At 38.9% G+C, this 14559-nt stretch overlaps 1 protein-coding gene across 1 annotated transcript in view; it reads left to right on the plus strand.

Annotated features, from left to right (window-relative positions):
• The window catches only part of SLC27A6 (solute carrier family 27 member 6), an 80868-nt gene that overhangs the window by 29881 nt on the left and 36428 nt on the right, over positions 1 to 14559 (plus strand). Inside the window, exons 3-4 of the mRNA XM_043586901.1 lie at positions 10579 to 10737; positions 12061 to 12185. Of these exons, the coding sequence (XP_043442836.1) occupies positions 10579 to 10737; positions 12061 to 12185 (284 nt within the window). The remainder of the gene's footprint in view (positions 1 to 10578; positions 10738 to 12060; positions 12186 to 14559) is intronic.

Consider the following 14559-nt stretch of genomic DNA (forward strand, 5'->3'; position numbering starts at 1 on the left):
TAGTATCTTATTGAGAATTTTTGCATCCATATTCATCAGGGATATTGGCCTGTAGTTCTCTTTTTTTACTGGGTCTCTGTCTGGTTTAGGAATCAAAGTAATACTGGCTTCATAGAATGAGTCTGGAAGTTTTCCTTCCCTTTCTATTTCTTGGAATAGCTTGAGAAGGATAGGTATTATCTCTGCTTTAAACGTCTGGTAGAACTCCCCTGGGAAGCCATCTGGTCCTGGACTCTTATTTGTTGGGAGATTTTTGATAACCGATTCAATTTCTTCGCTGGTTATGGGTCTGTTCAAGCTTTCTATTTCCTCCTGATTGAGTTTTGGAAGCGTGTGGGTGTTCAGGAATTTGTCCATTTCTTCCAGGTTGTCCAATTTGTTGGCATATAAGTTTTCATAGTATTCCCTGATAATTGTTTGTATCTCTGAGGGATTGGTTGTAATAATTCCATTTTCATTCATGATTTTATCTATTTGGGTCATCTCCCTTTTCTTTTTGAGAAGCCTGGCTAGAGGTTTGTCAATTTTGTTTATTTTTTCAAAAAACCAACTCTTGGTTTCGTTGATCTGCTCTACAGTTTTTTTAGATTCTATATTGTTTATTTCTGCTCTGATCTTTATTATTTCTCTTCTTCTGCTAGGTTTAGGCTGCCTTTGCTGTTCTGCTTCTAGTTCCTTTAGGTGTGCTGTTAGAGTTTGTATTTGGGATTTTTCTTGTTTCTTGAGATAGGCCTGGATTGCAATGTATTTTCCTCTCAGGACTGCCTTTGCTGCGTCCCAAAGCGTTTGGATTGTTGTATTTTCGTTTTCGTTTGTTTCCATATATTTTTTAATTTCTTCTCTAATTGCCTGGTTGACCCACTCATTCGTTAGTAGGGTGTTCTTTAACCTCCATGCTTTTGGAGGTTTTCCAGACTTTTTTCTGTGGTTGATTTCAAGCTTCATAGCATTGTGGTCTGAAAGTAAGCATGGTATAATTTCAATTCTTGTAAACTTATGAAGGGCTGTTTTGTGACCCAGTATATGATCTATCTTGGAGAATGTTCCATGTGCACTCGAGAAGAAAGTATATTCTGTTGCTTTGGGATGCAGAGTTCTAAATAGATCTGTCAAGTCCATCTGATCCAATGTGTCATTCAGGGCCCTTGTTTCTTTATTGACCGTGTGTCTAGATGATCTATCCATTTCTGTAAGTGGGGTGTTAAAGTCCCCTGCAATTACCACATTCTTATCAATAAGGTTGCTTATGTTTATGAGTAATTATTTTATATATTTGGGGGCTCCGGTGTTCGGCGCATAGACATTTATAATTGTTAGCTCTTCCTGATGGATAGACCCTGTAACTATTATATAATGTCCTTCTTCATCTCTTGTTACAGCCTTTAATTTAAAGTCTAGTTTGTCTGATATAAGTATGGCTACTCCAGCTTTCTTTTGGCTTCCAGTAGCATGATAAATAGTTCTCCATCCCCTCACTCTCAATCTAAAGGTGTCCTCAGGTCTAAAATGAGTCTCTTGTAGACAGAAAATAGATGGGTCTTGTTTTTTTATCCATTCTGATACCCTATGTCTTTTGGTTGGCGCATTTAATCCATTTACATTCAGTGTTATTATAGAAAGATACGGGTTTAGAGTCATTGTGATGTCTGTATGTTTTATGCTTGTAGTGATGTCTCTGGGACTTTGTCTCACAGGGTCCCCCTTAGGATCTCTTGTAGGGCTGGTTTAGTGGTGACAAATTCCTTCAGTTTTTGTTTGTTTGGGAAGACCTTTATCTCTCCTTCTATTCTAAATGACAGACTTGCTGGATAAAGGATTCTCGGCTGCATATTTTTTCTGTCTAGCACCCTGAAAATCTCGTGCCAATTCTTTCTGGCCTGCCAAGTTTCAAAAGAGAGATCAGTCACGAGTCTTATAGGTCTCCCTTTATATGTGAGGGCACGTTTACCCCTTGCTGCTTTCAGAATTTTCTCTTTATCCTTGTATTTTGCCAGTTTCACTATGATATGTCGTGCAGAAGATCGATTCAAGTTACGTCTGAAGGGAGTTCTCTGTGCCTCTTGGATTTCAATGCCTTTTTCCTTCCCCAGTTCAGGGAAGTTCTCAGCTATGATTTCTTCAAGTACCCCTTCAGCCCCTTTCCCTCTCTCTTCCTCCTCTGGGATACCAATTATGCGTATATTATTTCTCTTTAGTGCATCACTTAGTTCTCTAATTTTCCCCTCATACTCCTGGATTTTTTTATCTCTCTTTTTCTCAGCTTCCTCTTTTTCCATAACTTTATCTTCTAGTTCACCTATTCTCTCCTCTGCCTCTTCAAGCCGAGCTGTGGTGGTTTCCATTTTGTTATGCATTTCGTTTAAAGCGTTTTTCAGCTCCTCGTGACTGTTCCTTAGTCCCTTGATCTCTGTAGCAAGAGATTCTCTGCTGTCCTGTATACTGTTTTCAAGCCCAGCGATTAATTTTATGACTATTATTCTAAATTCACTTTCTGTTATGTTATTTAAGTCCTTTTTGATCAGCTCATTAGCTGTTGTTATTTCCTGGAGATTCTTCTGAGGGGAATTCTTCCGCTTGGTCATTTTGGATAGTCCCTGGCGTGGTGAGGACCTGCAGGGCACTTCCCCTGTGCTGTGGTGTATAACTGGAGTTGGTGGGCGGGGCCGCAGTCAGACCTGATGTCTGCCCCCAGCCCACCGCTGGGGCCACAGTCCGACTGGTGTGTGCCTTCTCTTCCCCTCTCCTAGGGGCGGGATTCACTGTGGGGTGGTGTGGCTCGTCTGGGCTACTTGCACCCTGCCAGGCTTGTGATGCTAGGGATCTGGCGTATTAGCTGGGGTGGGTAGGCAAGGTGCACGGGGGCAGGAGGGGCAGGCTTAGATCGCTTCTCCTTAGGTGATCCACTTCAGGAGGGGCCCTGTGGCAGCGGGAGGGAGTCAGATCCGCTGCCAGAGGTTTGGCGGTTTGGCTCCGCAGAAGCGCAGAGTTGGGTGTTTGCGCGGAGCGAGCAAGTTCCCTGGCAGGAACTGGTTCTCTTTGGGATTTTGGCTGGGGGATGGGCGGGGGAGATGGCGCTGGCGAGCGCCTTTGTTCCCCACCAAACTGAGCTCTGTTGTCAGGGGGCTCAGCAGCTCTCCCTCCCTTTGTCCTCCAGCCTTCCCGCTTTCCGAGCAGAGCTGTTAACTTATGACCTCCCAGATGCTAAGTCGCGCTTGTTGTGGGAACACAGTCCGTCAGGCCCCTCCGCTTTTGCAAGCCAGACTCGGGGGCTCTGCTTGGCCGGCGAGCCGCCCCTCCGCCCCGGCTCCCTCCCGCCAGTCCTTGGAGCGCGCACCGCCTCGCCGCCCTTCCTACCCTCTTCCGCAGGCCTCTCGTCTGCGTTTGGCTCCGGCGACTCCGTTCTGCTAATCCTCTGTTGTTTTCTGGGTTATTTAGGCAGGTGTAGATGGAATCCAAGTGATCAGCAGGACGTGCGGTGAGCCCAGCGTCCTCCTAAGCCGCCATCTTGCCGAAAGTCTAATTGTATTTTTTTCTGTTATTGAGTTGATTTACTTCTTTACATATTTTGAATATTAACTCCTTATCTGATATATGGTTTGCAGAAATTTTCTCCCATTCTGTAGGTTGTCTTTTTATTTGGCTGGGTTTTTGTTTTTTGTTTGTTTGTTTATTTGTTTTTTCTGTAAAGAAGCTTTTGAGTTTGATGTAATCCCATTTGTTGAATTTTCTTTTATTGTTTATGCTTTTGGTATCATGTTAAAAAAAATTAATGCCAAGAGCAATATCAACAAGCTTCTTCTATATATTTTCTTTTAGGAGTTTTATTGTATTAGGTCTTATGTTTAAGTCTTTGATACATGGTGAGTTCATTTTTTTTATGGTGTGAGATAGAGGTCCAATTTCATTGTTCTATATGTTTTTAACACCTTTTTAAGTTTATTTATTTATTTTGAGAGAGAGAGAGAGCAAGTATGTGGACGGACAGGGAGGGGAGAGAGAACATTCTAAGCCTGATGTGGGCGCTCCATCTCATGAACTGCGAGATCATGAACTGAACTGAAATCAAGAGGCTGACACTTAACTGACTGAGCCACCTCGGTGCCCCTCATTGTTCTACATATATTTTTCTAGTATTCCCAGCATCATTTGTTGAGGAGACTACCTTTTACCCACTAGGTATTCTTGGCTTCCTGGTCAAATATTAGTTGACCATATATGGCAGGGGTTAATTCTGGGCTCTCCATTCTGTTCCATTAGTAGATATGCCTATTTTTGTGCCAGTGCCTACTGTGTTTATTACTGTGGCTTTGTAGTATAGTTTGAAATTCGGAAGCATGATACCTCTGTCTTTGTTCTTTTTTTCTCAGTATTACGTGGGCTATTTGGGGTCTTCTGTGGTTCCACACAAATTTTCAGATTGTTTCCTATATTTCTGTGAAGAATGCCTTTGGTACTTTGATGGTGATTGCTTTGAATCTGTAGATGGCTTTAAATAGTTTGGCAATTCTTACAATATTAATTCTTCTGATCCATGAACATCGGATATCTTTCTATTTGTGTCTTCTTTAATTTCTTTTAGCAAAGTTTTATAGTTTTCATTGTACAGATATTTTATTTCCTTGAGTATATTTATTCTTATGCATTTTATTGTTTTTGATGCTATTGTGAATGGGATGGTTTTCTTTCTTTTTCAGATGAGTCATCATTAGTGTAAAGGAACACAATTGATTTCTGTATGTTGATTTTGTGTCTTGACCCTTACTGAAACTGTTGATCAATTCCAATAGTCTTTTGCCTAATTCTTTGGGATTTTCTCTATATATAGGATAATATCATCAGCAAATAATCACAGTTTTACTTCTTTCTTTCCTATTTGGAGAACATTTATTTCTTTACCTTGCCTAATTGCTCTTGCTAGGATTTCCAGTAATATATTAAATAGGAATTATAATAGTAGGCATCCTTTGCCTTGTCCTTGATCTTATTAGGAGTGTTTTCAATTTCTCTCTGTTGAACTGTCAGACTGTCACATATGGCCTTTATTATGTTGAGGTGTATTCCTTCAATACACAGTCTGTTAAAGGTTTTTATTAAAAGAGGATGTTTATTATCAAATGCTTTTCTTCTAGGTCTCTTGAAATGATCATGTGATTTCTAGGTTTCATCTGATTGATGTGGTGTGTTATATTTATTGATTTGCATATGTTGAACCATCCTTGGATCCCAGGGATAAATCCCACTTGGTCATGGTGTATCATGCTTTTAATGTGTTCTAGAATTTGGTTTGCTAATATTGAGAATTGTTGCATCTGTTTTAATCAGGGATATTGGTTACTATTTTTTTTTCTTGTATTTTTATCTGGTTTTGGTATCAAAGTAATGCTGATCTTGTACAGTGCATTTGGAAGTGTTGCTTCCTTGTCAGTATTTTCTTCAAATGTTTGGTAGAAGTCTCCAGTGAAGGAGCTGGTCCTGGAGATTTCACTTTGGGGAGTTTTTGGTTTTTTTATACTCAGTCTTTTTACTCATTATTGATCTGTTATGATTTCCTATTTCTTCCTGATTGAGTCTTGGTACGTTGTGTGCTTCTAGCAATGTATCCATTGCTTCTATGTTATGTAATTTGTTGGCATATAATTGTTCATATTAGTCTATCATGATCCTTTTTATTTCTATAGTGTCAGTTGTAATGTCTTCTCTTTTGTTTCTAATTTTATTTATTTGATTCTTCTCTCTTCTCTAGTCTACCAATTTTGTTGAACTTTTTAAAGAACCAGCTTTTACTTTTGTCGATTTTTTTTTTATTTTTTATTTTGGTTTGTATTTCTCTGATCCTCATTATTTCCTTCCTTCTGCTAACTTTGGGCTTAATTTTTCCTTTTACTAGCTCCTTGAGGTATAAAGTTAGGTTACTTGAGACCTTTCTAATTACTTAATGTAGGTATTTATAGCTATAAACTTTCTTCTAAGGACTGCTATTGCTGCATCCCACAATATTTGTTATGTTGTGTTTTCTTTTCTTTGGTTTTGAGATACATTTTTTATTTCCCTTTTGATTTCTTCTTTGACTCAATGGATGTTTAGAAGTGTGTTGTTTAGCCTCCACCACTTGTAGATTTCATTTTCCCTTGTTGCAGATTTTCAGTTTCATACCATTCTGGTCAGAGAAGATAATTGGTATGATTTCATTCTTCTTAAATTTGCTAAGATCTGTTTTGTGATCTACCCTGGAGACTTTTGCATTGCATTTGAGAAGAATATGTATTTTGCTGCTGCTGGATGGAATGTTCTGTTTATATCTATTAGGCCCATTTGTTCTAAAATGTGGTTCAATTCCAGTGTTTCCCTGTTGATTTTCTTACTGAATGATCTACCTATTGTTGATAGTGGGGTATTGAAGTCCTACAATTGCTTCTTGGTCTTTTGGTTAAGATCAAATGTGAAGTCCCCTACAATTATTATATTGTCTATTTCTCCCTTAAGATCTGTTATTAGTTGCTTAATACATTTTGATGCTCAGGTGTGGAGAACATGTAATGACAATCATCGTATCTTCTTGCTGTATTGACCCCTTACTATATAATGACCTTTTCTCTCTTATTACTCATTTGGCTTGAAATCTGTTTTGTTATAAAATATGGCTATGCCTGCCACCCTTTCATTTCCATTTGCTTGGAATATCATCTTTCATCCTTTGATTATGAACCTATGTGTGTCTTTAGAGCTGAAATAGTCTCCTATAGGCAGCATATAGTTGAGTCTTGTTTGTTTTAACCTATGCAGCCACGCTGTGCCTTTTGACTTACAGTACAATCTGTTTACATTCAGGGTGATTACTGATATGCAAAGATTTACTACAGTCATTTTATCTTTTGCCTTCTGGGTATTTTGTGTTTCCATTGTTTCATTTCCCTTCCCTTTATGTCTTCCTTTGGAAGTTGGTGGTTTTCCATGCTGGTTTGCTCAGTCTCCCCCCTTTTTATGCTTAATGTCTCTGCTCTAGATTTTTGCTTTGTGGTTACTAAGCATTTACATAAAATATCTTAGATAAAATAGTTCTTATTCTGCTGATAGCGATTTATCTTCATTCACCTATAAAGTTTCTGTCTTTTTATTCTTGCCCTTTTATATTTTTGATGTCATAAGTTATCTCTTTTTATGCTGTGATTTTATTACCAAGTTGTAGCAGCTAGTTATTATTATTTTTTTAATGTTTATTTTTGAGAGAGAGAAAGAATGAGCACAGTACGAGCAGAGAGAGAGGGAGACACAGAATCGGAATCAGGCTCCAGGCTCTGAGCCATCAGCACAGAGCCGGATGCAGGACTCAAACCCACCAACTGCGAGATTATGACCTGAGCTGAAGTCGGATGCTTAACCGACCGAGCCACCCAGGCGCCCCAGGAGCTAATTTTAATGCTATTTTCCTTTATCCTTTATGTTATAACTAGGAGTTTATTATACTATTTTAACAAAGAGTTATATATTCTAGTTCTGACTACTTAGCGACTTAATCAGAGTTTTGTGTATTTTTGTCTTTTTGTTTCAGCTCAGAGAGCTCCTTTCAATATTTCGTGTGGTGGTGAACTCCCTCAGTTTTGTTTGTTTGGGAAAGCCTTTATTTCTGCTTCATTTCTGAAAGAACTTTGCCAGATGTATTATTGTTGGCTGGCCGTTTTTATCTTCCAATATCTTCCAATATTTGAATATTTCATTCCATTCTCTCCTGGCCTGTAGAATTTTTGCTGAGAAATCTGATGATAGCGTAATGGGGGTACCTTTGTAGACTGTTGTCTTCTTTTCCCCCTGGCTACCTTTATCATTCTTTCATTATCTTTGGCTTTTGACAGTTTAATACAATGTGTCTTGGAAAAGATCTTTTGCATTGAAATACTAAGGTATTCTATTAGTTTCATGGACTTGTATATACCCAGTTCCTTCCCCAGGTATGGTAAGTTCTCAGCTATTATTTCTTTAAATATTCATTCTGCCCCCTTCTCCCTCTCATCTCCTTCTGGGGTACCCATTATTCTTGTGTTGGCTTTTCTAATGGAATCAGATAGTTCTCATAGGTTTTCTTCACTTTTTAAAAATCCTACTTTTTATCTACTCTTACACCTGAATCATCTCTATACTTTTATCTTCCATCTAGTTAATTTTCTCTTCCATATGATCTGGTCTATTTCCAGTGAATTCTAATGCATCTTTCATCTCATATATTGAATTCTTCAGCTCCAGAACTGGTAAAGTACTCCTATTCATTAATTTTATCCCTGAGATCATCATAGTGTCTTTCTGAGTTTTCTTGTAGGTCATTGAATTTCTTCATGATAGATATTTTAAATTCCATACCAGTTAGATTCCATTATTCCATATTTTGAGGTTCTGTTCATGAAATATTGTCATTTTCTTTTTGTTATGCTGTATTACCCTGATTTTTCACGATGTTTGATGAAAAGTGCCTCTGGCACCGTATTTAAAGTGGCAAACACTTTTCTTACGTAGGCAAGGTGGGGTTTTTGGTAAATATTTTAAGTAACGCTTTACACCAATGTGGGGCTCCAAGCCACATACCAGAGATCAAGGGTCTCACGCTCCATCTACTGAGCCAGCCAGGTCTCCCAGGCAAGGTTTTGTTTTCTTTGATACAAACAGTTGAAAACAAAGGTAGTTAGGAGCCTTCCTTTTGTTTTCCAGAAGGTGGCGCTATAGCACCAGTTCTTGGTTTCTCTTTCTGGAGCTGGCAGCACTTAAAAAAGGCAGAGTGGTGGGGGCCTGGGGGTCTACTTAGCGCTTGGGGCTTTGGGTGTGCCTCTGCCCTTGTAGAGGGAATCATCAAGTGTTGGGAGAAAGGGTGTCATAGAGATCTATGGGTGGTCCTCTTGAGTCCTGGGGTAACCAGTAGGAGTCACTTTGCTTCACTTCTCTTTGTCTGCCTCTTTGACTTTCCTTTCCCTCCCCTCAGTCACTGTGGTCACTCCTGAGAGAGAGCAACTGGTCCTTCCAGCGGCAGCACATGTGGCCAGGCCAATTCACCACTCACTCACCTTCACCTTGGATCTCCTCTGCCACAAGGGTCATGCTGGCCTGCTCTTGGGCCAGCTACCTCATTCTCTACCTCCACGGCTCCTGTGCCACTTCCCTCTCTCTGTCATTGCCTCTGGGGTCCAGTTCAGCCATGATCGTATCCACCAGTGGATGGATCTCTGGGCTGTCTTCGTGAGCTATGCCGCAGCACTTTCGGAGGGAGGTAGTTATACATGTCCCCTTAGTTGTATATCAGAGGGAAGAGAAACAAGGACTCACTCACACAGCCTCGCAGCTGACATCACTGCAGGGGCATATTTTACTATAAGACTTCAAGGCAAGCTGAAAATAATAAGGAAGTACGTCCGTTTGGGAAACACATTGTGAAATTTAGGACTCCATTTCTAGAAGTGGGAAATCAAGTCCACCTAGGTGCAGCAGTAAGTTTGTAGAGCCACTGACATTAGTGACCTGCCTTTGACAGATAGTGAGTAGGACTGTATCAGTATGTGGGGTAGAGAAAAAGGCTATACTTCTGGCTCTACTATCTGCTGCTCTTCACTTTTAATCCTGTTATTTGCTTATTCCTGTGGCTTTTCTGACGTTGGTTTCCACTTGCATCTCTGGAACAACAAATGATATTCCTTGTCACCGTTGCGTTTTGTGAAGTGAAGTAACTTTATTGGTGAGGTAGGTTTGGGCTGGGACCCTCTGAGTGAAGACATTCCAAAAATATTAGAACTCTTTGAAGTGACACAAAATAGGACTAAAGTAGCATTTAATCTAACAAATGAATTTAAGAGAGGGTACTTATCATTGTGAAAACAAGTTGTGTCCCATGCTAAGGAATTGTATGTTGAAACATGAAATTGCTGATATTCAATCTCAAATAAACCAATTTCATATTACATTGTGTACTAACTGGATGAATTTATTATGCTGGCATTGTAATCCAAAAGACTATAACGATATGGAAAATAAAAAAAAAGTAAGCAAAACGTTTTATATATTAATCACAACTACAAATGTTTTTAAGAAACCCATTGTACATAGAAGAAGACTGGAAGGGAAAAAGAAAGTGATCGATGTTTGGCTCATGAATGTTTAGAACTGTTTCAACATTATGTATTACTGAATCTGATATTCTATAATGATCTTAATTCAGGACATATGAAACATGATAAAACTGGTTCTTGAGACAGAATCTTGGAATTAGAATTGCTCACTAGAAAATTTCTATTTTAAGTATAATTTAGATTTATGTTGTGATTTGCCTCATTTTGGGTGTACATTTCCGGATTTGGGACATTTTTGTCATTCTTGTAGCAGCTGTGGCTCTGTGAAGTTTATGGCATCCCAAACTCTATATAATTTGAGTTTTGATTCTTCTGGGTAGATCCAAGATTCTAGGAACTAAGTACAGTGGCAGTTCACATTTGCATGGTCCCTATAAAGCACATGTAATATTTTGATGTATTTTGTCTCAGTTGCCACTGTAGTTGATACCAGCATAAACTTTCTGTTACATATATTTCTTTTCTTGTCTTCCAGGGCTACCAAAAGCAGCTGTGATCACTCAGATGCAGACTTTAAAGGGCTCTGCTGGCTTGTGGGCTTTTGGTTGTACTGCTAATGACATCATTTATATAACCCTTCCCCTGTATCATAGTTCAGGAGCTCTTCTGGGAATTGGTGGATGTATTGAGTTAGGTAAGTTTTTATTTTATGTCTGGTAAGTTTTCAAAATGCCTATTAATTGTAACTCGTGTTAAAGTTTGAAACTCTATCAGTAGAATTCAGAGTGATTGTGTGCTTATTATATAATTACAACAGTACGTTTATTAAAAGGACATAATTTCATGGCATAGCATTCTATTCCTGAAACTGGAAAGACCAGTGCCTTGGAAATTTGGCCTTGTGGTTGGAGCTGACTGTTGAGTGGGCTTCCTTCTCCATTCGGTCACTCATCCTTGGATGATCTACCCTGGCCTCCTTAGATGGTACTAGGAGCCTTCCACGAGGGTGAATGTGGAAGCTGCATTGCTTTAAAGGCTTACCCTCAGAAATCACTTAGATAATTTCACCTGTATTTTGATGATCAAAGCCAGTCCAGATTCAAGATTTGAGAGGTGGGGAAATAGACCCTACCCCTTGAAGGGAAGAGTGGCAAATGCGCAGTGCAAAGGTAAGTGTATAGAAGGAATTGTTGAGCCTGTCTTTGAAGACAAGGTACCCGGGCATCCAGTAACTCAGTTGGTAGAATTTGTGACTCAGTAGATTTCATTCATAAACATGCTCAGATTATGTGTCTGGACCTGAAATAGTACTTAACTATAGTTATGTGTGTGTTTATATGTCACAGTGTATATGTCTGAACTACAATAAAGTAATTTTATGGAGGAGCATATTTAGACTATGATCAGTGTCCAAAATAAATAAAGATGAGGGTCAAGACATTAGCATTTTTCTTGGAAAAAAGTCATATGATTTACATTGTTGTGAAAATCAGGTCGTTACAGTTAAATTCTGCAGCCATCAGTGAACTTGTTTTTGGTACTGTGTTACCAATTCTACCTTACTAACTCTCAACCTTGGAAATACTAAGGCTCCTTTAAGGTTTTAAAAGTAAATAAGATGTACATATTCAAGGTCAAAAGTAAATGAATATTGTTGATCCCTGTGGAGAAGACTAACCCTTATCGGTAGTCATCCTCTAACGCTTGCAACTCCCTAAGCATTTTGATTGCTTCTTTCATCCCAAAAAGAATATATTTGTAGTCAAAATACAGAATTGTAACATGAATTTTTAAAAAGTTTATTAGACTGTAATATTAATGTTTTCAAATGAGCTTGATATAAACGGCCACTGATAGATTATAAAAGTCTTGAAATTGAATACAAGTACACCAGACAGGGCAACATCATTTTAGTTTTCTGTTCATTCTGCCCTCAAATATCTCCCCTAGTGCCTGTTTTTTTGTTGTTATTGTGTTTTGTTGTGTTTTGTTTTGTTTTGTTTGCCTTTTCTCATAGGAGCTACTTGTGTATTAAAGAAGAAATTCTCAGCAAGTCAGTTTTGGAATGACTGTAGAAAGTACAATGTGACTGTGTTTCAGTATATTGGAGAACTCTGTCACTATCTTTGCAAACAACCTAAGGTAAGAATAATCATTACCAGAAAGGAAAAGTAATTTCAGAAAGAAAAAGCATGGGGAGAAAATTAATTTTTGTTCGTGTATATTCTACTTCTTCCAGAGCATAGTTTGACTGACTGACAGATGTTTGCAATACCCCAAGATGAAATGAATGTAAAACAAGTCAGAAAAAAATAAAAGGAGAGCTAGGCAGGATTGTACTAATGTGCTCTCTATGCTGGCAGGATAGGACCGACCCACAATCCAGTCCACTTGGTGTTTAGACTGATTAAAATTTCTGTAAACACAGCACACATCTGATTATGACATCAGATGATGCACACAGAAAGCAGTTATTACAAGGTTGAATTAGAGAATCTTTTAAAATGCTGTTCTTTGAAAAAACAAAACAAAACTAATGACATGGATTAGACTTGTTTTCTATTTCTTTTCTTTTGAATATGTGATTATATTAGTATATCTTTCTGTTTGGTTTTGATTTCAACTTAAAAAGAAATTTTGCTTTGATGTATGTGTGTCTGCCCACCTAAACCAATCATTTCCACAGACAATTGACAAATTGCCCCTTTCTGAAAATAGACAAGCAGAGAGAGTTGCAAGAGCCTGAAGTTTGTCTTTATTAGTTTGTTTGCTTTTTTGCCTCAGAGGTTTTTTTCCTTTTCCTGATCTCATTTATATTTCAAGGTGCTTATTTTTTAACTGTCTGGTTTTCTAAACATTCTTGAGGCTATAAAGAAGTGGGCTTCTGTAATCAAATCTCCACCAGCCCCATGAATAATGGTGATAGACAATGCCCCCTGTGTAGGACGGGCAGCAGAATTGATGCCCTGCCCTTGACCCTTGCTAAACTTCTTTGTTCATTTCTCATCACCTTTGCCATCATCATGCCAGCTTACGGCATGGATGGTGGGCCAGATGTCTTCTCTGGCTGGCTAAAATATGGACATGTAATCCTTCCTTTACCCACAGCACAGCTGAGACTAGGCTGGAAGCATTTAAATAAGACTTTGTTGAAGATATGGGATTACACAGGGCAGAAAAACACAAAAAGAATGTGAAACTGGATAACCTTATTTATAAAATGCTCTCATTCACTTTAAGCTCATAGTTTACCATGTAGAGACCTCCCGTCTAGTTCCCGACCCACAACCCCCCCACCCCTGTTGTGGCCAGAAGCCGTCCTTGTTCTTTCCTTGGTCAGGAGTGCTTCAGTTAGCTACAGATTCCCTCGATCTATCGCTAAGACAGAGAGTCTCAGAGACATGTTCTAGACTTTTCTGACCTTTGTTCTCTTTGGGAGGCTTTGCCAATGTCGGTGTTGTGGTCTTCTGAAAAGACCTGGTAGAACAATTAAGTATAATGCCACAGCCTGACATATTTTCTCTTCTAGTTTTCATTGTGTTCTTTGGTAATGTGGTATCTGGACTAAGATAATTTAGGGAATTAATGCCCTTCAGTAAAATAGGAGCCACCTTCAAGAAAGGATAGATTAGGTACTTCTTCATGAACTTTCTAAACTGTGCCCCTATCCATTCCTTTTCCTCCTTATCCTTCAGTAACAACATTAGCTTTTTGCAAGACTTTTTTTCTCATTAAGTATGTACTGAATGGTTGAACACATGCAATTTTTTCTAACATTTTACTGTATTAAATGATGCTGCCATTAGTATCTTTATGCAAGATCGCCAGTATAGGGGCTCAGAAGTGAAGGCTGATAAAGGACGTGGATATTTTGGTGATTTTTATGGCATATTTCCAAATTGCTGTTTGAAATGGTTAACGTGATTTAGAGTCTCATCGACCCTTGTGGGAGGATGCATATTGTACGATCTTTTTAAATTTTTTTTTTCAACGTTTATTTATTTTTGGGACAGAGAGAGACAGAGCATGAACGGGGGAGGGGCAGAGAGAGAGGGAGACACAGAATCGGAAACAGGCTCCAGGCTCTGAGCCATCAGCCCAGAGCCTGACGCGGGGCTCGAACTCACGGACCGCGAGATCGTGACCTGGCTGAAGTCGGATGCTCAACCGACTGCGCCACCCAGGCGCCTCTGTACGGTCTCTTATCAGTACTGTGTGATATTAAAAATATGGTTTTCTAATTATGCTTCATGGGGAACCAGCACCTCCTTCAAGGTTCCTCAAAAGTCCCTGAAGGAGGTGAACAGGGAAAATAGACCAATCTTCAAGATCCACCCTTTCAGATATGATGGATGAAACTCAATTTGGTTGGCCTTCTTAATAATATTTTGTTCGCACAAAGAATGTCTTGTTTTTTTAATGGGAAAACTATAATTTTATTTATAATTTTATAGACTAGAAACAAACATGTTTTTAAATTTTCTGTTAAGATTACTGGCAAGGTGGAATAATTTTC

The sequence above is a fragment of the Prionailurus bengalensis genome, chromosome A1, assembly GCF_016509475.1.
Source record: "Prionailurus bengalensis isolate Pbe53 chromosome A1, Fcat_Pben_1.1_paternal_pri, whole genome shotgun sequence".
Classification (NCBI taxonomy): Eukaryota; Metazoa; Chordata; class Mammalia; order Carnivora; family Felidae; genus Prionailurus; species Prionailurus bengalensis.